This window comes from Sinohyriopsis cumingii, chromosome 2, assembly GCF_028554795.1.
Source record: "Sinohyriopsis cumingii isolate HCF-2022 chromosome 2, ASM2855479v2, whole genome shotgun sequence".
In the NCBI taxonomy this organism is placed as follows: domain Eukaryota; kingdom Metazoa; phylum Mollusca; class Bivalvia; order Unionida; family Unionidae; genus Sinohyriopsis; species Sinohyriopsis cumingii.
Window position 1 is genome coordinate 32,419,325 of NC_142962.1, and position 25,442 is coordinate 32,444,766.

Sequence of the window (25,442 nt, forward strand, 5' to 3'; positions counted from 1 at the left end):
ATTCCCCAGGCAGTGGGCTGAATTACTGTATTTACTGAATCACCTTGATGGCTGTAAAATCAAAACTCATTGTGTTACATGAGCCAGCATGTGATTGCAAACTTCTTTTATTTATAACACTGGAGAGTACAAATTGTAAAAAATGTTTTGAGCACCATAAATTGAAAACATGAACCATTTCCAGTAAACTGGAGAGGATTTAGGTGACCAAGTAGTCTAAGGTGCACTAACATTTTACCTCTTTCTGCTTAGGTTTGAGTCTCACCTCAGGCTATGTGGGTATGTGAGAAAGCTGGCCAGTAACTTCCCATGGGTTTTCCCAGGTTCTTCCTCCACCAGATATACCAGCTGCCATGCATAGCCTATCATCTGCTGAAAAATGGCACGCAAAAAAAACCCAACTAAACTAAACTGAATTTAAATTTATTTGTGATAAAGTAGTGAATATTCCCAAGATGCAAATATTTCACGAATTCTTGTCATTTCAGTTTTATTCAGTGACAGGTTTCCCCTTCTTATCCAAAATTTGGACTAGCCATTATCAGTTGGATCTTTACACCTGCAAAAGCATAATAAATAATGGTAATTCAAAAATAAAATTGATAAACCGTACATATACATGATGAACATGCAAGTTTTACAAACAAAACAAAAAACACATACCAGAAATACAACCAGAACTATTTGCTGGTAAAAAAAAAAAAAAAAAAACCCACTGAAATATTATTATACAAATTTTCTTTATTAGCAAAAATGGATATAATGCAGCCTTGTTACAGCTATCTAAACTACTTTTGACCGTTTACCTGGTGCATCAATACACAATCCTGACAAGTAATTTTTTTTAGGAAAATGTTGTGAAAAATTGCTAAAGAAAATTATTAGTACATAATTTTATCTGGACAAAGAGAAAGGTGATTTCTTTTTTTATTTATTTAATGTCCCATTAGTTTGGTTAATGACAGTAAATCCTGATGATAATTCTTGATTTTTGCCCCAGATTGTGTTCCCATGTTCATGATCTTCACATAGAATTATGAGACCTAAATTACATGTTACAAGTTTAGGCTCAAATAAACAATAACAAAAGAAAGAGTGAAAAGAACAAGCTTTGAAAAAATTTAACAAATAATTTATTTCCATGGAAAAACTCTGTAACAATTAAAATAAAATAACAAACTTAGTTTTAAGAATCAAATCCAAAAATAATCCAAGAATAATCCATGAATTAAATTTTATAAGTCCTAATAATAAAATGTTCTAATGAATTCAAGTTAGAGTCCCAACGAAAAATCCAAGATGGAAGGCAATGACGTATACTGTATCCTTTGTGGTGTTGTAAGGTCTTTAGTTCTATGTTATTCACAAACAATAATCGGTGTTTGACTTTCCCAATCAAAGCTAAGGAAATACCTTTGTCCAAGAATTCTATATGAGCATTCATATATTTCCAGGAAAAAGAATTAATCCTTTTAAATCCAAATAATTTGAATAAACATTAAAATAACTCAAAACTGACATGACAAAAGAACATCTTTACATCCCAGTGTTTTTAAGCCAGACTGAGAAATATCTCTATAGACATCAATATAAAACCTGACTACTACGCTATTTTGGGAAACCCAGAATTGCGAAACAGAGGCTGTTTACATATAAAAAATTACGTACTCCTTGTATGACCTTGATAAAAACCAATCATTTTACTTGAGAATAAAATAAAAATAAAAAGTAGTTTACTTCACTCTCAATCAAGGCCAGGAACTAGGTCAGAAATAGAAACAGTGTTTATGTTATTAGGTATTTATGAAAAGATTCAGGTCAAACTGAATTTTCTGGAAAATACAAAATTCCTAGTAAACAAAATTACATTACATTGACATGTAATGAAATTAAAAATAAACAAATTTAAAACTTGCAAACAGACAATTAAATTAAATCAAATATACATAACATACATACCTGCTAAAACCAGTGCATAGTTTTTATGGTAAAAAGCAAATAGATTTAACAAGATTTGCATAATGTTTGCAACAGTGAAAACCTGCAAAACTGAATCCTCAGTAAACTGAACCATCCTGAAAATCGAAATTCATATTTGGTCCTGAATTATTCCTTCTTTAATATCTTCATATTTTTCCAGTAAACTGAAACCTCTTCTCTAAAAACCAAAATAAATTTTCAGTTCCAAATTTCAATGTTGCAGTAAAATAAACCCATAAAGCCAGAACTCACATGGATATGTATTTTAGGGGCTAAATTCCACAAAGCATGGATATTTATGGCCCAGGAATAGGGGTATGTACATCCATTAAGTAACACACATTTGTCATAGAGGGAGAGCTTTTGAAATATTTATGGTTAGGAAATACACTGGTAGGCTCTTGGTCAATCAATCCCCCAGAAATGTGTCAAAGGCATCCCAGATAAAGATGTACCTATTTTGCATGCACACAAAATTCTCTCACTGTATATCTCAAATCTTATGACAAGCATTAACATTTGGGAGGGTGTTAAGAACATTTCTGGACCCTTTTTAAAACTGAAATTTAAGCCTGGCATTGATGATGATATGTTTGTGCATCAGCTTACATAAAACAAGACATATTTTGTCATATCTGTGATAGCCTCACTAAACTGAAAACACCTCAAAACTGAAACTTATGCTTGGTTCCAGAGGTTTTGGTTTTGAGGTGTTTCACTGCACATACTTAGAAGAATGTAAAATCAACACTCCGTTCCAGCTGAACACATATACAAGTCCTTTATATTACCACAGAGTTAATTGATTTGTGTACATGTACTTGAACAGTTGTAATAGACAGAGAGTATTGTTTGTTTCAATTTCTCATCTGGTTTTTGCATTGAAATGAGATGAGACTCTCACCTAGCCATTTGGCAGGAAAAATATTGGTCCAAATGCCAATTCTGTCAGGTGAAACTTTCCATTATGCTGTGTATGCAGTTTGGAACTTCACAGCTAGTCTAATGAATGCACCTGCACCATTACATGGGAATCAGTGCAGTTATCTCACAAGCTCTGCAGGCCTCCGCTATATGACATCAGATACATGTGAAAGGTGAAGAGATCATTAAAGTGATTCTGATAAAACATGATTCTTGTAAAGCAAATATAGAATTTTTTTTCTTCAAAAGTTGAAGTTTTACCCCTACTTATCCAAGACCCATCCCATTTAGATCAGAATAACATGTATTGTATTCACTATCTGCCCAAGTGCTGAATCTCATACAGAAATTTTGTATATGCCATATATTGATGCATAGAAGTGGAATAAAGCTGAAAATTACATAGACCCAGATCTGCTGTAGCATAATGCACATACAGATCAGAGTCTGTGCAGTTAATCAGATGAACAAAGAATCGGGTGCCAGATTTGCTGGCACATTATGTGATTGCAGATCAGGATCTTTTTTTTTGGTTTGCAGTTGGATGTGACCTATTTGTGATAATGAAGAGTCCTGTCCTGTTTAAAAATCACTTCATGTTTCTTCTTCAAAATATGTTACCCAATCATAACACCTTAGAACTATTACTACCTCACAAAACCAACCTGTCAGTTAAAATGTTTTAGCCAAAAATCTAAAAGTTATCTGCCTACCTAGGTGGCAGTTATATAAAGTGATCTCCCCTTGAGACTCTATAGTTTCCACCATGGTCAGATAAATACAGGTAAGTTTTCTATACATGGTTTACTCAGTATTGTCCAGCCTGTACAGTGCTACAATTTCACTGGATGTGGCACATAGCCTGGTATCAAGGGGAGATCACTATCTACCACAATGTTGAGCAGATAACTCTTAACTTTTTAGCGAAAGTTTTAATCTGTGAGGGCTGGATTTGTGAGGTAGTAGAAGTTTTCCTAGGGTATCATGATTGGGTAAGTTTTATCAAAGAAACATACTTTACAAGATCAAAATGGTTTCATGGACAAAGAAACCTAAAAAGAACCGTCAGTTCTCATTGAATGTGCATATATGATTCTTCTTGCGTATGCCCATGCATGATAAGTCCAATTCACAATTTTAGACAATTTTATTTTGTTTAAGAAAGCTTTTACTGATTATAAATCCATTTTTCAGAAAATAGATTAACTGCTTCCTTAGGCTTGTCATAGGAAAAATACTATATTAATATATTTCTTCAAAGATAAGTTGATGGGGCCAGTTTTATCACATTTTTATAAAGTTGAGGGTGAGCTGACATTTGTAGTAAATGCTTGCCAAATTTTGTAAAAGTGGGGTGAGTTTATTATCAGACGTGGTCTTTTCTGTTGTTAAATATGGTAGCTCTCTATCCTGTTTATTGATATATAATGCTGATCCAAAATTTGTTGGCAGTTATATTGGTATGGTATGAAATCATAAGTAGAACGAATAACATAGACCCTGATCTGCTGGTGCATTATATCATGACAAGTCTGGGTCAGCTGTTTTTGCAGTTGTTTGAGTATTTGACATGGATAAACATGATGCATAGAAAGCCAAGAGGCATGATTTCGTAGCACATCGGTGCCTGGAGTGATATGCATGGAAAGCAGAGAGGCCTAATTTCACAGTACAGTACCTGTTTTATAAAACTGCATTAGTGTATAGTAAAATGACCCATGTCAAGAGTAATATGAAAAAGATGTATGTTTATTGACCTAGAAAAGCACAGTCACTTAATGAAGTTATTTACATACTTTTTGCCACCAGCCTCAATACACTTTGATTTCCACAGTAGAAATGCTAATGTAATATGTTAGAACCTTTTGTGCAAGTAGTATGAAGTTCAGGCATTGTTTAATGGAATGACAGCTGGGAATACAAATTTGGGGCAGGGATCTCTGGGTCTTGGACATCTTAATTGAATTTTTGCTGGGTCATGTACTTTGGCAGCGGGTCCCAATATTTCATTAAGTTACATCAAGCATGTAATAACAGGACATTATTTTGTGCAATACAATATATTTTCCTGTTATATCACACCATTTCATTTGTCATTTCAATCTATGTATCTAGATGGTTTAGTATTACTGTTATGATTTGAGTAAGACAAAATCCACATGACTTGGTGTTGGGTAAAAATAGCTGGATTGAGAGGTCATTTTTAGTTACCAAACCTCAGGCTTAAGAAATTTTCCGTTATTGAAGGATCACAAAAGTTAAAGCGTTCATTTTGTATGGCAGTAAAATGTTTACACCTCAGGTGGTTTCTCACTTATGTCTATTCTGATATACTGTGATGATCTTGTTTTTCAGTTATCCTGAACAAAAAATTCCAATTACTCTCTTCTGTCTGGAATATTTGCCAAGTTAACTAAGTTAATGGAGCAACTGGAGTAAATAGTTAATGCATGTATTCAGAATTAAAGACAGAGAAAAGCTGTTTACTCTTTAAAGATTAACACTCTCGTCTTGATAATTTCAACTTTTACATTTTTAGAAGGGCATGTTTATTTCAGATTTCATAAGTATTTCTTGTAACTAAATCTGCATGTACACTCATTTTCTTTCAATCTTACCCCTTCCTCTTGCCATCCTAACCCCACCATAAGGAGTGTATCACAATGTGCAACTTTTCTACATGTCAGCAGATCAGTTCCGAAGTTTGAAGTCTCTTTTTTTCACAGTGTATGACTTGAATTATGTTACACATGCATATAGCAATGGACAGATGGAATTAGAGAGTCCTTGATTTATATTACCCACCATAAAAGTGCATATAGAGTTACCATTATTTATTCATCTGTCTAGCCATCCATTTGTCTTTCACAGTTATTTCTGTTTTCAGGCACTATAGTGTGGCATTTGAGTTCTTTGCACAGACTTGTGATTTTTAAAAAATGTTTTTAAAGTATTCAGAAAATTCAGCACATAATAGGGTAACTGAGGTGTGTCCAAGATATAACATTGGCTTGATGAAATGTCTCATTGATTAGACATATATGCTAAATGAAGTGTCTCATTGATATGACATAGGCTAGCTGAAATGTCTCATAGGTAAATCATAGGCTAGCTGAAATGTCTCATAGGTAAAACAGGCTAGCTGAAATGTTTTATAGAAAAAAACGTAGGCTAGCTGAAATGTCTCATAGGTAAAACATAGGCTCGCTGAAATGTCTCATAGGTAAAACATAGGCTTGCTGAAATGTTTTATAGAAAAAACATTGGCTCACTGAAATGTTTCATAGATAAAAAGAAACAGGCTATCTGAATTGTCTCAACAATAAAACATAGGCTCCCTACAATGTCTCACAGATTAAAAAAACAGGTTAGGTGAAATATCTCATTGCTAAAACATAGGCTAGCTGAAATGTATCACAGGTAAAATATAAGCTAACTGAAATGTCTCGTAGATCCCAAAACACAGCCAATTGAAATGTCACATAGATAAAACATAGGATCACTTAAATGTCTGCAGTCAAAAAAGCATAAGTTATCTGAGACGTCTGATAGATAAAATGGGGGCTAACTGATATGTCTTGTAGATAAAACACTGGCCCGCTGAAATGTTGGTGCAGAGTAGATATTTTGAATCCATTTGGGACAGCGTGCATACACATATACATCTTGATGGTTGCTATAATAATCTACATTTGCATTTGTTTTGAAGATTTCTGATGATGAATTGGGCAACAGACCAGCAGTCAAGATTGCATATGTATCATTCTTTGTGATTATGACAACAAAATTGTACAGTACCGGGTACATCTTTTTCAGATGTGGCCAATGCCTGGTTAGAGACACTTCTGGATGTGATAGACTTGTTACCAAAGGATGTCATCAAGAAGGAGGTAAATATGCTGCATCAGCATTTTTCTCATATCAAACATGGCAAAAAAGCTCTGAAAGTTTTAAGGTAATAATTCCATTTTATACCACACTGAATGCATAATTCATTTTATTTCATTTCTGCCAGAAGCTTATACTGTAGAATATTATTGCTTAATTACTGGTACTGTGGATTTATTTTTATGGATTTTAAATTTGAGCAGCTCAGGATAAAATGTTCCACTTATGAAGAAGATATCATATCCCTCATCAGAGGCACATCTGCAAATTTCTCTATCTTCAAAAACAAAATTTCTTTACATAACCAAAAGATTTGATGCATATCAACATTAATGCAGAACAACCAGCTTTGAATAACTGCCCCTTCTGCCAAAATATAATGGTCTCTCAATACTTATAGCCTCTCATGACAGGTCAGTGCACATCAACAAATCTATGAATCTGGTCTCTAAGGACAAATGGTCTCTCAATTAGCAGTGGTCTTTCAAGACAGGTTTTACTTTATAGACAATAGTACATGTACATGCTTTGCAGTTCTCAGTTATTGAGTGATTCTTATAACAAGCAGTAGTAATTAGTTGTCTTTAAGATGGAGAAAAACACTATGAATCATTAATCAGTATCCCTTGCACTGGCAGTACCAAGAATTAGACCAAAACATACAAAATATCAGTAGCTTGCACATTATGTCAAGTCAGTATTTAAACTAAGTAGCTTGCACAGTATGTCAAGTCATTATTTTAAACTAAATAGCTTGCACAGTATGTCAAGTCAGTGTTGAGACTAAGTAGCTTGCACAGTATGCCATGTCATTTTTTAAACTAAGTAGCTTGCACAGTATGCCATGTCATTGTTTAAACTAACTAGCTTGCACCATATGCCATGTCATTGTTTAGACTAAGCAGCTTGCACAGTATGCCATGTCATTGTTTAGACTAAGTAGCTTGCACAGTATGCCATGTCATTGTTTAGACTAAGTAGCTTGCACAGTATGTCGTGTCATTGTTTAAACTAAGTAGCTTGCACAGTATGCCATGTCATTGTTTAGACTAAGTAGCTTGCAAAGTACATCACAGAAAGGTTTACAATAAGCATTACCAATCAGTGGTTATTTTATCTTCTTTCCAGTCCAGTATTAATAACCAGTAGAAAGATAGAAAGGAAAGAGAGATAATAAAGCAGATTTGTACATTCTTTTAATATATTAATATGCTTGTTTCAGATATTGACAATAGCCATAGATAAAGGACAGCTGACACAACCAGTCTCATCAAGGTTGTCCTGCTGTAAGATTCTTGGCAAAATCTCAACTAAGTTTGAACCCTTCTTGTAAGTATCACACATGCAGAAACTGTTTGAGTGTGAGCCCTTCTTATAAGTATCAAGCATGTAGAAACTGTTTAATTATGAGCCCTTGTAAGTTTCATGCATGCAGAAACTGTTTGAGTATGAGCCCTTAATGTAAGTATTATACCTGCAGAGGCTGTTTGAGTATATGCCTTGATTGCAAGTATCACATCTGCAGCAACTGTCTGAGTATGAGCCCTTATGTAGGTATTACACCTGCAGAGACTGTTTGAGTATGAGCCCTTCTTGTAAGTTTAACACCTGCAGAAACAGTTGGACTGTGAGCCTTTCATGTAAGTATCACCCCAGCAAGGACAGTTTGAGTTTGAGCCCTTCTTGTATCACACATGCAGAAACTGTTTGAGTTTGAGCCCTTCTTTTAAGTATCACGCATGCAGAAACTGTTTGAGTATGAGCCCTTCTTGTAAGTATCAAGCATGTAGGAACTGTTGAGTATATGCCTTTCTTGTAAGTATCACACATGTAGGAACTGTTTGAGTATGAGCCCTTCTTGTAAGTATCACACATGTTGTAACAGTTTGAGTATGAGCCCTTCTTGTAAGTATCACACATGTAGTAACAGTTTGAGTATGAGCCCTTCTTGTAAGTATCACACATGTAGTAACAGTTTGAGTATGAGCCCTTCTTGTAAGTATCATATGTGTAGGAACTGTTTGAGTGTGAGCAGTTAGCAATAGCACATGCCTGTGTTGTTTAAATTTTGTTTGTTGAAAAGTCAAACTTGACTGCAAACTATGTAAATTACTAAGTATAAAGTTGGCATTTAAGAATTGACAAGATTTCGTCAACTGTAGTTTCTCAAGTTAAATGCTAGATTTATCCATGGACGTAATTGTCACAATGACAAACTAATGACAAACTTGGCAGTATAAGGAATTCTGGATTTATGAAATTGCTTTGAATATAGATGGTTTTTAAATGTAAAGAATAAGAAATATGGTACAAGGACAATTTCATAAAATAAAATAAAAAACAATATCATCTATAAGTCCTAATTTATTTTGATCATGGATGATTGTTCATTTACAAGACAACACTCAAATCCCACATCATTTTATCAAAAAGACAGTCACATTTTGCAAAAGAAAAAATACAATACCTGAAATCCTGAATTATACATGGTAGTCTTAATCAGAGAAATTAATTTATCTTTTTTATAATTAATATATGTTAAAACTATAGTGTGAACCAATTTTAATTGTTGGTAACGCAGTTGGTATCTTTTTTTCTCTCAAACTTTTAGGCAGGCTGATAGCAGTTCATATTAATTAAAAAATCTTGAAATCCATTTTGGTCCATTTCTTGGCAGTTAGCTAGGTTGGCAGTTAAACATAGGGTTTTATAATGGATGTAGACTATACTTCAAGTATTGTATTAAAATTTGCATTGTTTTATTAAACACGTTATGAGAAAATGAATTCATTGTAATATAGGTAGATGAGTAACAAGTTTACTGTATATAATATATGGAGGATATGCTAAGGATATTGTATTATCAATATATAGAAAGAAAGCTACTCTGTCTACTTAATTTTTTATCAAATAAATGCAGCATTATTCTCTGTTGTATAATTATGTATGTCTGCCAGCAATGTTACTTGCTTTTTCTCAAATTTCTGAGGTTGCATCACACTGTATTCATGCAGGCATACGTTAAGTTTCCTGTTATATTTATGCATTATATTCTGTATTGTTCTCAGGGACATGCAGGCAGTCTGCATCGAGGTATTTAGGATGTAAAAGCCTTATGTTGGTATTTACACATCTTTCTTCATATACATTGAGTCCAGGGCCACTTATCATATCATTTGCCTGTGGCGGAAATCTAGTGAAGAGGTTTTGCAACATGTAGCATTTTAAGGCTAAAACTATAAGGAATTTTTTTAAAAGAAAACAAAGCAACAGTGTTGCCATTTTTTTTGCTTATTGTGGTCAAGGTCACATTCCAAGGACAAATGTTAAGCTAAATTCAAAATGATATAACTCAATTTCATTAGCATTTATGCTGGTATACACAATATCAGACTGTTTTAAAAAATGTATTTTTTCAAACAAGCAACCTCAGGAATTTAAGAAAAAGCAAATAACAATGCTGGTGGACATATAGTTTCAACACAGTAACTTCTGTTGTACTCCAGTACCTTCATGAGTATTCACAGTAATTAAAGATTCCTGTTGATTTTGACACTGAAGGGCTAAATTTTCAAGGTCACTAGTACTATCAACATTGATTAAATAAAAAGAGTTATACTGCTGAACTAATGATACATTACCTTTAATACAAAATCAATATTTCTAATTCATTTTGTAACAACTTTTTATTTATTTCATTTGGTAATATGAAATAATAATATACATTCCATGCACTGGCCATATTTGTGGTACTCTTTGTCAACCGTTTAAATAACCTGACTGTCCTTTTTCTACGTTCACATTGTATTCAACAATATCCTGATTCATGTAGTATACATAGGTCAGCTGTATCCTGATTCATATAGCATACATAGGGCAACTATATCCTGATTCATGTAGCATACATAGGTCAGCTTGATTTATGCAGCATGCATAGGGCAACTATATCCTGATTCATGCAGCGTACATATGGTAACTCTATCCTGATTCATGCAGCAGGCATAGGGTAACTATATCTGGATTCATGCAGCAGGCATAGGGCAACTGGATCCTGATTCATGCAGCATACATAGGGCAGCTGGGTCCTGATTCATGCAGCATACAGCATACATAGGGCAACTATATCCTGATTCATGCAGCATACAGCATACATAGGGCAACTGTATCCCGATTCATGCAGCATACATAGGGCAAATATATCATGATTCATGCAGCATACATTGGGATGATAGGGCACAAGTCAAGTCAAAATATGGCTACAGATCATGGTTTTGACCTCTTATCATTCCAAACAACAACAAAAAATTCATGAGACTTTGTTCACATGGTTATGTGAAGTACTTTTGTACCTCTCAGTGCAGCACATACCTGCCAGTCTACAGGAGTAGTGTTAAGTACACAAGAATGTCTAGCACGCACATTATTGAGATTCCATCACAGCATAAGGAAAGGAGGAAAAGACATTCATGGAATATTTCTCCATCTTTTAACTGGCTCCAATCTCATAAAATATAGAATATTTGGATTGGCAACATCTTGCAACAACACAATAGTCAAATAGTTTTCCTGACAAATTACTTTGGATCCTGAAGGGAGTAGATGATCTGTTTTTGTTTGCTTTCTACCAAATATAATCCTAGAACAGTTTGGAGAAGAAGTTTGATTAATGTCAGAAATATATGAACTTCTTATGTCTTCTAAAGTATCTTTCTGGATTTAAGTACCTAGAAAGATTGGATTATGTCCGGGGGGTGGGGGAGGACTGATAAAACAACTTCAGCAATGTTAATATTTTCTTGCTGCAGGTTTTTCTATTCTTTATAAGAAGAGGAAGTCATAAAAACCTATAAATGTCTATATCTGTCGGAATCCATATGCATAATTTAAAGTTAAGTGGAGCTGAGTACCATACCTTTTTAGCCAGATATGTGATATATATGTTTATATAAAATGTAGGATAGTACATGAAACAAAAAAAATTGGAGAAGTTACTAAGTGATGTAAGTCTCGTAAGATAGCATTGATTTTGTGTGCTAGATTAGACTGCTACCTGATTTAATCCTTGTAAGATAGCAGTGACAGTATGCAGTAGATTAGACTGGTATCTGATGTAAGTCTCATAAGATAGCATTGATGGTATGCACTAGATTAGACTGGTACCTGATGTAAGTCTCATACGATAGCATTGATGGTATGCACTAGATTAGACTGGTATCTGATGTAAGCCTCATAAGATAGCATTGATGGTATGCACTAGATTAGACTGGTATCTGATGTAAGTCTCATTAGATAGCATTAATGGTATGCACTAGATTAGACTGGTACCTGCTTCCTCTCAGGTTCATTGTAGTGTTGAGCATTTTATCTTAATATCAGTACTACAAAACTTTGTTGGTTGTCTCCAAAATAAGTACGATATGTTTTTCAGTAAGCACATGCTCAAGAAACTATAATTCAATCACAATTAAAGGAACTGTTGCAGTCGTTCTGCTTCTCCTTCCCATGTCATACTGTTCATGGAACTTTTTCAGGCTGTATGGGTCTGGTCACCATTGAATACCTACAAATTAATTTGTTGTTGGCATCTCGGCAATCATCAGTTATCTGAAGAGAGCTTGAATAGAGCTTGATCCAATATATTCACCTACAGGAGTTTAATGTTTTCACTGATTTTCAGGTGTTTGGAATATTTCCCCAAACATCCACACTAACTTTCTTAATTGAAGATGTGACAGCCATATTCCCCAAGATAGTCCAAAACAAAGGACTTGCATTTATTCCGTCTGATTTCATCCTTCTTCAATTTTTCAATAATATGATTTTACATATAACATTTCTACAATGATATGCCCGTGGCTATAAGTAAACTCACCTATTCCACTTTAATAGACCTTTAGCAAATGAGTGTCTCCCAAAATAGGTCATCCATCACCGCTGACCCAGAACTAAACACAAATGTTTGCAAACATTCATAATGTTTTGTCATTGTTTCAGCAGGCCATCTCCCACCCACCCACCCATTTCTATTGACACTGCAGCATGAAAAACACCTTTAATTCAATAAATGATTCAAAAGTTACTTTGCCATTCACTGGGTAGCACTGTGACATCATCTAGGTCAGTCATGAAAACTGTTTTAATTCTCAAGTGAAATTAATTCCTGCCTACATGTGCAGGTACATAATTTAATACCAAGTTCAATGAAGGATCAGACAATACTTACCTGACATTGGCACAGGAACTTGAAAGAATTTTGCTCTAAATAAAAAGTGTTATGCTCTCTGTTTGTATGATGAATATATTTTATGTAAAAGGTACAGGCCGATGAAATGCAGAATGAATGCAGACAAAATGAAGATGAATGCAGTTTGAAAAATATGTAGTGCACAAAAGAAATATGCAGAACAATTCATGATAAATAAAAGTGGAATGAAATGCAAACATGTTATAAATATGTGAATCAATTTTCATGATGCTGCTAAATGTCCACTATTAAAAACCTCCTGCTTCATTACACTGTCAGTCATTTTTGTTTACAAGTCAGACATAAACAGCTGCCAGTGATGTAATGACATCATATTTTGATTGTATTATGTAGTCTTTATTTGAATGAAATTAAATTTGCTGACAAATACATGTCACTATATTTTTTGCATGCATTGCAGTTGTAGTTTTATTTTAGTTTCTTGTGAATTCAGTTCTGTCTGTTGCATTTTATGCATTTGCTATTTATTAAAGCAGTTTTAATAAAGACAAGAAGCATTGACAATAGTTCTCCCCTTTATTCCAGTAATATCTGAAATGCACAACTCAGCTTATGTAATTTCCATTGCATTCTAAACAATCAAAAATGAAAGGAAACAATCATTGAAAGTGATAGATGTGAAATCTGAATGTATTTCTGAGACCAGAAATGAAAAACATTATGAGATTATGTAGATGAAATGCAAAAAGAACACAAATTAAATTCAGATTAGGTAAAATTATCTATTGGAATCTAATATGACAAGGCCATATAGAATAAGCTCAGTCCCACTTTAAAAAAAATTATATTACATTGGTCCCCTCGTCTTGTCATTATCATATGGTATTAACTTGGCTTGTTATTATAATTTAAGATTCTTTACATTGATTTTGCCCTTATAAGTATAGTCTGATTTTGCCCGTATAAGTATAGTCTGATTTTGCCCTTATAAGTACAGTCTGATTTTGCCCTTATAAATATAGTCTGATTTTGCCCTTATAAGTATAGTTTGATTTTGCTCTTATAATTATAGTCTGATTTTGCACTTGTAAGTATAGTCTGATTTTGCCCTTATAAGTACAGCCTGATTTTGCCCTTATAAATATAGTCTGATTTTGCCCTTATAAGTATAGTTTGATTTTGCTCTTATAATTATAGTCTGATTTTGCACTTGTAAGTATAGTCTGATTTTGCCCTTCTAATTATAGTCTGATTTTGCCCTTGTAAGTATAGTCTGATTTTGCCCTTGTAAGTATAGTCTGATTTTGCCCTTATAAGTATAGTCTGATTTTGCTCTTATAATTATAGTCTGATTTTGCCCTTGTAAGTATAGTCTGATTTTGCCCTTATAATTATAGTCTGATTTTGCCCTTGTAAGTATAGTCTGATTTTGCCCTTATAAGTATAGTCTGATTTTGCCCTTGTAAGTATAGTCTGATCTTACCCTTATAAGTATAGTCTGATTTTGCCCTTATAAGTACAGTCTGATTTTGCTCTTATAATTATAGTCTGATTTTGCCCTTGTAAGTATAGTCTGATTTTGCCCTTATAAGTATAGTCTGATTTTGCCCTTATAAGTATAGTCTGATTTTGCCCTTATAAGTATAGTCTGATTTTGCCCTTATAATTATAGTCTGATTTTGCCCTTGCAAGTATAGTCTGATTTTGCCCTTATAAGTATAGTCTGATTTTGCCTTTATAAGTATAGTCTGATTTTGCCCTTATAAGTATAGTCTGATTTTGCCCTTATAAGTACAGTCTGATTTTGCTCTTATAATTATAGTCTGATTTTGCCCTTGTAAGTATAGTCTGATTTTGCTCTTATAATTATAGTCTGATTTTGCCCTTGTAAGTATAGTCTGATTTTGCCCTTATAAGTATAGTCTGATTTTGCCCTTATAAGTATAGTCTGATTTTGCCCTTATAAGTATAGTCTGATTTTGCCCTTGTAAGTATAGTCTGATTTTGCCCTTATAAGTATAGTCTGATTTTGCCCTTATAAGTATAGTCTGATTTTGCCCTTCTAAGTATAGTCTGATTTTGCTCTTATAATTATAGTCTGCAGCAGCTAATTGTGTTCAGTTTTTATTCTTACAAATAAATTCCAAGAAACGTGAAACAAATTTGGTTCACGCTCCAAGATTTTTTATAGAAATTCAGATAGGCCAGCAAGAACTTTTGTCCGTCTTTTCAGTGACCTGTTCTTATTGCTTAGAGTCCAATTCTTAATCTGTCAACAACAAAAATGATCTGACCTTTTGAAGTTTTTCATTTTCTGTAATATTGAAGGCTGGTTGGTTGGTTTTAATGGCACTGTATTCACATTGTTGTCAATAGTATGCAGATGAAATGGGAACTAAGTGCCTTTTCCAAGGTCACATTGATTCAGCAGACCGTAGCTGGTCTCAGTGGGTACTGAACCATGATTCTCTGGATTACATGTCAGATGCTCCACACAGTGAGCTATTGCAACTCCCCGACCAATATAGAAGGTTGAATCTTGGAGTAGTGGAGCTTATCAATCGAAAAATTTAATTAACATATCATTAAAGCTTGGATGATGAAGATTTTAACTTGACACAGCTGATAATTTTCAACAGTTTTAAATAGTTCAAAGAATAACTGCAGCATCATTATATGAACAATAGAACCCTTTCTGTCAACCTCCCTACTAATTTTGTCTTCATGGTTGTCAGAGAAATTGCAAGGTATCATTTCAATCCATGCACGAAGAATATGAGTTAATTAAATTCAATATTACAAGATATTAGGCTTTGTGAGTGCATAATCAATTTTAATAAATTCAACTTATACTCATTAATTCGGCCTAATATTTGCCAAGTCTCAAAATCTTTATTTTGAAGTTTCATTCTCGCCTTAAAGTCATCTCCGTTCATTTTAGACTATTTTCACTTTTTCATCAGCATGTGGAATGTGATTTCATTTTTCATAAAATTATTGGTAATATTCTGCACTTATTAATTGTTTATCCAATGGACCATTAAAGGGAAAATACTGACTTTGACCTTTAATCACCATTCCAATGATCCAATAGGTCTAAATCTTGAACACACATCAAATGATAAGTTTGAAAAGAAAAACCATATATATCAATGAAAAGTCATAGAATAAATATTTGTATAAAGATATTGTAACGGTCATTCATTGGCTTTGAGATGTGACCTTGACCTTTGGGATCACTGCAGAATAGTTGACCCATTAAATATGAACAACATAATAATGCTTTAGTCTGGAATAAGGCTGCAGTGTTTACCAAAATGTAGAAAAATGTAATGGTTTGCAATAATCGTATCATCAAACCATTTAAAAACTCAGCTATGTCTCTGATCTACAAGTTCGAGTTACATCTGTCAGCTATTTGTTTGCAAGCTAATGCCAGCATGCATGCCTAAAGCAAGAAGCTGTTTTGCCATTTTTAATCATTACTGATCCGAGTCAGATAAATAGAAAAATTTATGTGAAAAACTTGTTGATCTATGTGTTAGCCACTCCTCACTCAGCTTGTTATTGTTTCATTTTTGCACTTCATTTACCTGATATTTTGTCTGGATTCAGCTTGTAAAACAGGACTTCCATTAAATATGTATATGACAGTTTAGGTAAAACATCCATAGGACGTAGTAATATTGCTTCATGCTGCTACGTATCAGTACATAGTAAAACAAACATGATAATGCAACTGGACTTACAGCCTGTACATGTGCATCAGCTAATGCCAGATGTACCACATGCACGTTTGTTTACATGGTTGCTGATTTTGTAAATGATTACAGGCAGTAAACTGAACTAAGCCATTTACAGCATTACCGCCTTTGTCTAAAGAAAACAGTTAAGTCATACTACCACTCAAAGAAAACACCTAAGTCATACTACCACTCAAAGAAAACAGTTAAGTCATACCACTACTCAAAGAAAACAGTTAAGTCATACTACCACTCAAAGAAAACACTTCAGTCATGCTACTACTCAAAGAAAACAGTTAAGTCATACCACTACTCAAAGAAAACACTTCAGTCATACTACCACTCAAAGAAAACACCTAAGTCATACTACTACTTAAAGAAAACACTTAAGTCTTATTTCTACTTAAAGAAAACACTTGTCTTACTACTACACAAAGAAAACAAAAGTCTTACTACTACTCAAAGAAAACACTTAAGTCATCCTACTACTCAAAGAAAACACTTAAGTCGTACTATTACTCAAAGAAAACACGTAAGCCTTACTACTACTCAAAGAAAACACTTAAGTCATGCTACTACTCAAAGAAAACACTTGAGTCATACCACTACTCAAAGAAAACATTTAAGTCATACTGCTACTCAAAGAAAACACTTAAGTCAAGCTACTACTCAGAGAAAAACTTAAGTCTTACTACTAAAAGAAAACACTTGAGTCATGCTACTACTCAAAGAAAACACTTAAGTCAGACTACTACTCAAAGAAAACACTTAAATCTTACTACTACTCAAAGAAAACACTTAAGTCATACTACTACTCAAAGAAAACACTTAAGTCTGGCTACTACTCAAAGAAAACACTTAAATCTTACTACTCAAAAAAACACTTAAGTCATACTACTACTCAAAGAAAACACTAAAGTCATACTACTACTCAAAGGTTTGATTAAATTTTACCCAAGTAGAGGTGCATGGGTCAGGTTTTTTTTTTTTAGCATGAACTAATTTACCCAGGAAAAAATAGAAACAGTAAGGAAAAGGTGTCTGTATTTCAGTTGGATTGGCATATTTTTACAGTAAATCACCTGTAATTTGAATATTATTGGCATCTCTGAAGGTGTCAAACAATCAGTAGGGAGAGAAAAAAATGATACATAATTTGAAAAGCTACTGGCAGTTACTGATAACAGTCAAACATAATTTTACCTAACAATAATTGATTACTATTGTGACCACAAAAAATATTAATTAATAATGATCACATCCATGCTGCATTTGTAGCAGGAACAAACTCCAGCATGATAGAATCCTATATCACATCGTCTCTTTGTAAATAAAATAAATCTGAGTTTTTTTCAGACCCATATAACCTTCACTTTTACATTACAGACTTATTAATTATAGCATATAGTTTAGCAATTTTCTGAACGAAATGGGACATTAGACTATTAAAATCACATTACACTTTGGCAAATTTTTAATCAAGATCAACTGAACTATTGTGCTACAATGCTTCATTATTAAAAAAACAACTTTAATTGAAATAGGAAACTTGATATTGAAAGTAATTTTTAAGTGACATTGAATGTTTGGCATATGATTTATCAGTGTCCTTGCAATTCATTTTGTAATGATAAATTTTGAAACTGAATTGATATATTTATTATCTTTGGTAGTTTTTCATGGATATATCTTTTCTCTTCTGTAAAATATCAAACACAAAAAACAATTGTATTTAAAATCCAGTGTATGTCTTAATACCTTACTCAGCACATCTTTAAAATTTGATAATGCATCTCAGCCAATACTTTTATTTTTGCCCAATTAATCAGAAAAGGAAAAGCTGCAAAACTTGAAAAATTCCTGTCTTTAAATAAAGTGATTTACAGAATGATATGTTCTGTTGCAAGGAAAAGGTTGACATTTATGTATTTTTCATGCAACATTGTTTTGAAGATAGGAAAACAGCGAACATAAGACCAGAGAGTTACTGATAAATACTTTAAAAATCTATTAGGTTTATGTAGCTTCCTATGAAAAAAATGTAGCACATTTTCCTTGTTAACTCAACATGTTTTGGGAGGAATGGGTTTATACGGTAAAGGATTGGTTTGGTGTTCTATGGCACAGCAACACAACTGGTTTATTTAGTACTAAGCAGTTGACCAAATATTGCTTTGACCAAGGGTGCACCAAAGTAGCGAACCCAGGATTTGAACCTGTACCCTTATACCTACTGACCACTGAGCTACCATGGTTCCTGCCTCCATTATTAAACTCTTATGACCTTCAGGAGGGAGTACCCAGACTATTCTACATCCCAAGCCTGCATAGGGTGGACAGTAAAGGAACTTACAGACAGGAAACAGCCAGGTCTTGGTTAGTTCAGATGTTTTATGCCATATGTTCAAAAAATTGAAATCCTAGGATGAGGTAACCTACCCATTGTTGGTTGAAGAACATCGATTATGAATTAAAATAAGTTAGCTTTCCTTTAAAAAGCATAGGAACAAGTTGATTACTCAAATGCAGTCATGTTACTCTTTCAACCAAATTTTGCATGTTTCACAGTTTTAAGGTGCCCTAGGTGGTCAATTGCTCTAAGGTGATCAACTTTACAAATCACTGACATCTCACCTCTGTCTACATGGGTGTCAATCTTGACTCAGCCAATAAAGGTGTGTAAGAAAGCTTGCCAGTAACTTCCCATGGGTTGATGGTTCTTTCTTCACTACATATACTGGCCTCTGTGTGTGTGTGTCTCTGTGTGTGTGTGTGTGTCACTAGTACAGTACTCATCAAGCAGATATAAACATGGCTTTTACAGTTTTGTACCTCTAGTTTCAGGAAACAGTTCAATAAATATTGCTCGTTTTACAGCAGTTTACATTTCTGTCTTCATGATATAAATAGTTTAAATTTTGTAAACCATGTGTTTCCACACGATATCATAGTAGCTGAAGTGCCTCTGTTTTCATTCTAGAATTAAGAAGGAGATTTTGCCTGTGGTCCAATCACTATGTCAAGATGTGGATTATGAGGTGCGGGAATGTATGTGTCGCCAGCTTGATCCTGTTGCGAGGGGGCTTGGGTAAGGGCAGAAGTGCCACAGCTTTTCTTATACCTCATTTCTGCATATCTGCACTTTTAAAAAAAAAAATGATAAGTGCAATTTTAGAGACTGTCTATAGGTACCGGAGCATTTAGTACATCAAGAGAAATTCACCACAGTAACTGGCAGTATACAGTTGGAGTTTTTATGAGATTTATAAATCTTGGTATTGATCAAAATAAAACATCATTAATTGTAATTGTAAGGCTTTTAATTTCCTGATTTCTTTTGCATTAATACTGTACAAGACTTATTGAATTTTGAACTGTATTAAAAAATACAAAACAAGGGTATGACAAAAATAAGCTTTCTTATTATACACTTACCATGAGTATTATATTGTAATGTCCATCCATCCATTTGTTACCATTTCTTTTCCTACAATAACTCAAATTTCATACCATCTACATTTACCAGACTTTGTATATGTATTGCACTTGGGTTAAGGAAGAAGCCTATCAATATTGGGGCCAAGGGTCAAGGTCACTGACAGAAAAAATTTTGTTTCTGGAGACTGAAATGAGTTCTTCACCACATACATAACCAAATATTGTGCTTGGCTTTCACATGAGATTAGAAAGAAGCTTATTTATTTTGGGATCAAAGGTCAGGGTCACTAACCAAAAAAGAAACCTGTTTTCTGCAGAATAACATCATTTTCGTCACATACATTGACAAACTTTTTGGATGGTTTGCACCTGTGATAAGGAAGAAACCTATTGATTTTGATGTCAAATGGTCATGGTCACTGTGACTGAAAGAATAATCCATTCTTCATTCAGTCAGAATAACCTTGACCTTTGGTATTTTGACATTAAAATAAATAGGTATCTTTCTTATTGTAAGGGCAAAACAATTTCAATTGACCATGTGTGTACTTTCATCAGAGTTTGTGCATGACTTACATGTTTGGTAAAAAGGAAACCAGTTGATTTTGGGTCAAAATGTCAAAGGTCAAGATTGCTGTAACTGAAGAAAGGCATTTTTTGCGTGCTTATTTTAGTTCAAGACCACATAAGAAGACCAAAGTTTGTGGAGGACTGTGGAAGAGGCCTTTTGATTTGTGGGTGAAATTGTCAAAGGTTATGATAATTGATGCTTTAAAAAATATGGGTTTACACAATAACTTTTTTTAAGTAAGATTTTTGACCAAATGTGTGGATGGATTGCACTTATGGTAGTAAAGAAACCTGTAGATTCTGGGGTCTAATGATTTTGGCCATATAGTTAGTCAACAGTGAAAGGGGTCATATAATGTCCATCCATCTTCTGGCATCATTTGCTCTCCCATCCCATCACAGATTTTGTTTCCACTTAGTAATGTTTTAAGGACTTAATTAAGATAACATTGGTATAGAGCTTTACAGTTTTGAAGACTAGGTCAGGTTTGATTTAATCCTGCTCCAGCAAAGTTTAATGGAGTTATGGTCCCTGTTTCATTTTCTTTGCTGTCAGTTTCATTTCCACTCAGGAACTTTTGAATGATTTCATGGACTTAAATATTAATTTGTATTGGGTTTTACATTAAGAAGTCAAAAGTCTGGTTCAGTTTTTACCATTTTGTGGCAAAATTTAATGGGACAATGACCCTGGTTTGACTTACAACTCGGCCCTACAATTTTGTTTCAGCTCAAGAATTTTTAAGTGATTCAGGAGACTTTATGTAAGACAAACAAGGTCAGGTTTTAATTTCACCTTCTTCCAGTCTCCTGTTTTGACAGAACTTTGCCTGTTGATTTCTATTTAGTAACTTTGAACAATGGTTATTTGACATTTTGCTATATTTATAAGGCTTCATATTAGAACACCTAGGTTAAATAAGTTTGATTTTTATTGTTTCCTAGCAAAATTGTTTGGAGTTGTGGCCCCTGTTTGACTTGAAACTTTGCATTTTAATTGCTTCATATTGTCTGGACCTCTGTGACATATGGACACATTTATGGTTTTATGGCTATGGTTGTTACAAGTATATGAGTATAGAATTTATCATAATTTTCCAATCATAGACCCATGCTTTATGATATTCCCATGCTTCAATTGTGGATTTTTTTTATAGATATTCTTACAATTAATCTGCCATGATAGGACCAGGAGGCCAGCCAAAATATATTTGTAAAAATAATTATGGCTGGGCATATTATCAGAGATATCCATGATACATGTTTGTTAAAATTAGATTAAAAAAGAATGGATGACTTACCATAAATTAGTGTTGTTTTCTACACATTAATTCTCAGTCATGTAGACATTATAATTTCAGCCAAGTACTGTCTTTTTTTCATATATCATGTTTCTGTATATACTCTTAGTTTTCATACCGTATGGAAATATAGATTTACAATAATAATAAAGCCATGAAGATAATTTTTATATTTTTAAATTAGTCTCAGCAGAAAAATGTTCATATTATCATTTTTTTTTATTGTAGCCTTGATGCAACAAAAAGTGCAATACTTCCAGAACTTGTTGAATTGACTAACGATGAAGAAAGTTATGTCCGTATTGCAGGAATAGAAACAGTTGTAAATATACTCACTTTAGTAGATGAGGGTAAGTACTTGTTATTTCTTGTAAGGTATGATTAAACCTTAGCAACTCAATTGCTTTCATACCTTACGTCACTCAAAAGACTTGATTATTCATTTTGTCAAGCATTTTCTTGTATGCAGTTTTGCAAGACTAAAAACACTAAAACAAATATGGAACTGAGGCTCTTCAAGTTTGTTTGGTCTTGTTTTATTATAGTGTCTACCATATTTTGCAGTTTCTGTTAATTTAAGAACTGTAATAACCAGATGTTTGGAGACAAATTCACAAATCAGAGATAACCATGCTGCTAACTAATATTGCAATTTCTGTAAAACCAAAGATTTTCTTTTAAGTATTTAACCACTTTGTTAGAAAGTGATTTTTGATTTAAAATTTTTTTAAAATGAAAATTGGTTGATAGACATTGAAGTTATAAATGTTGTGAATTCGTACATGTTACATACAGGGTTTTCATGCTGCTGGGAAAGGTAGGGAGAAGGAATAAGTTTGTTCCCAACCAGGAAAAGCCCTATAGTTTTGCAAATATTTATTAAAGTCGGGGAAAACAAGGAATGTTCAGCCAACAGTTGAATGTCAGTGACTCATTAGTCAAGGACTATTCTCCCTTGAGGCCCCCTAAGGAGAGTATAACAATGCACAATATATGAAGATATCAATAATTACTGTTTATTTTAACATGTTTAGTATTAAAATCCATGAAGGTTCGAGAAGTCTTCAGTCAGTAGAGGTGCAATTGTTCTTAGGGTCATTTATGTACATGCCTTTAACATATTCTATATTCATTCCAAGCACCCAGGCAATCAGACTGGTTAAGTAGAATGATTATCCAGTTATTAGCTCCATATCAGTATCTTTATTTCTGTAGAAGGCATTAAAACCAGTGTAACATCACATTATGGCAACATGCGAGAGTTATATTAAAGCTTTATCTTTCCCAGTTCCCCTTTGATATCGAAAGTTAACAAAAAATGTATGGTTATAAATCTTTTAATTTGGTAGTTTGTACTAGAACCACTCCAGAGGCCTAGTGGTTAGAGCATCCACCCCTCAGATGCAGGACATCACAGGTTCAAACCACAGTCAAGTCATACCAAAGACTTCAGAAATGGTACTAACAGCTGCCTCACTAGGCGCTCAGCATTAAGAGGTTAGTGCTATGACTGGTTGGCCTGGTGTCAGGATAATGTGACTGGGTGGGACATCAAGGTACATGTCTGCAGCATGATGCCCCAGTGCTAGACATCACTATAACCTGCCGCACTGTAGACATTAGCAGTATGACTGGAAAATTGTTAAAGCTACGTTAAAATTCCAAAACACACACAGTTTGCACTAGAAACTATGTCATCATTATAGTTAAATATTATCATAAATAGTAACCTTTCACACCATTTCCATAAACAGCTTGGCTATGTGGTGAATTTTACTATCACACCTTGCTAAATACATAGAAATGTACCATATGCTGCAGTATTTTTCAGCTCAGAACCCTTACTCTTTACGCATGCTTGAGAAAGATTGCATTATTAATGTAGTTCATAGCTGGTTTAAACAGAAAGTAGACGTTAGGGTACCAACCACTTACAGGGGAATTATTTTTCGAAATTTTAGTCTTATTGTTTAGACCTAAAAGTATAATTTGTATTGCCATTTTGTCCAAATTATGAAACAAACCATTTGAAAAAAAGATTCTGTATACCAGTGTTTGTAGAATACAGTTGACTTTTTTTCTGTATATTTAAATGAGTTACATGTAAAATTTATAGGAAACTCAGTAAATACACTTGCTGCTAGTGATATAATAATAATAATAATAATAATGATAATAATAATGATAATAATAATGATAATAATAATGATAATAATAATGATTATAATAATGATAATGATAATAATAATGATAATAATAATGATTATAATAATAATAATAATGATAATAATAATATTAATAATAATGACTATAATAATGATAATAATAATGATTATAATAATGATAATAATAATGATAATAATAATGATTATAATAATAATAATGATAATAATAATGATAATAATAATGATAATAATAATGATTATAATAATGATAATAATAATAATAATGATAATAATAATGATAATAATAATGATAATAATAATGATTATAATAATGATTATAATAATGATAATAATAATGATAATAATGATTATAATAATGATAATAATAATGATAATAATAATGATAATAATAATAATAATGATTATAATAATGATTATAATAATGATAATAATAATGATAATAATAATGATAATAATAATAATAATGAGGATTTTGTATAGTACCTAATCTTTACAAGCTCTAAGCACTTTACACATTGGACAACACCTATATAAAGATATGATTACAAAGAAAACAAACACCATAAAATTAGAAAACAGAAAACATGCTGAAAATATTTAAGGTAATTAAACATTATTAGGTCTTTAAGTCTGTTCTTGCAGTCAAAAAGGTGAGTTTTAAGAGTGCTCTTGAATGAGATCACTGTGTTTTTGTGTCTAAGTTAAGTGGGCAGTTCATTCCACGTTGCTGGGCCCTGGTATGCAAAAGAACGTTGTCCATATGACTTCATTTTCATAGTGGGAATAATGAGAATACGATTGTCAGAAGATGAGCATAAGTATCTTGCTGATGTGTACACATGGGTAAGGTCAGATAGGTATGTTGGACTGGAACCCGTCAGTGAAATGATGCACAGAGAACAAGTTTTGTTTCCTGATATAACATGGGTATAGACATAGAGCCCATTATATTCACTGAATTATATTTTTTAATATAATGTACCACAGTCTAAGGTAACCTTGCCTAACTCATATTACACTTAATAGCTTACATAAACAGCTGATAATGAGAGACAATTGAATTAAGTAAGCATTGTACAGGGATATCACTATATATAATATACAGTGGTCCCTCACTGTGAAGTACTTCATTGTAACACAGCTTCTAATATAACATGGGTATAGACAGCTTATAATAAGAGACATTTGAATTAAGGAAGCAGTGTAC

The 25,442-nt window shown here is 33.2% G+C and overlaps 1 protein-coding gene and 1 long non-coding RNA gene across 7 annotated transcripts in view; one reads left to right on the top strand and one right to left on the bottom strand.

Moving 5' to 3' along the window:
- Positions 1-25,442, top strand: part of LOC149804578 (serine/threonine-protein phosphatase 4 regulatory subunit 4-like) — a 256,122-nt gene that overhangs the window by 147,514 nt on the left and 83,166 nt on the right. For all 6 annotated transcript variants that reach the window (XM_089941767.1, XM_089941759.1, XM_089941784.1 and 3 more), the window contains 4 exons: positions 6,721-6,794; positions 8,015-8,121; positions 19,721-19,828; positions 22,278-22,399. In XM_089941767.1, coding sequence (XP_089797893.1) covers positions 6,721-6,794; positions 8,015-8,121; positions 19,721-19,828; positions 22,278-22,399 — 411 coding nt within the window. The remainder of the gene's footprint in view (positions 1-6,720; positions 6,795-8,014; positions 8,122-19,720; positions 19,829-22,277; positions 22,400-25,442) is intronic.
- Positions 412-3,449, bottom strand: LOC149804580 (uncharacterized). Its single transcript, XR_016416154.1, has 2 exons — positions 2,885-3,449; positions 412-559 (listed from the first exon to the last, which is right to left on the bottom strand). It is a non-coding gene; the product is annotated as an uncharacterized LOC149804580 (long non-coding RNA).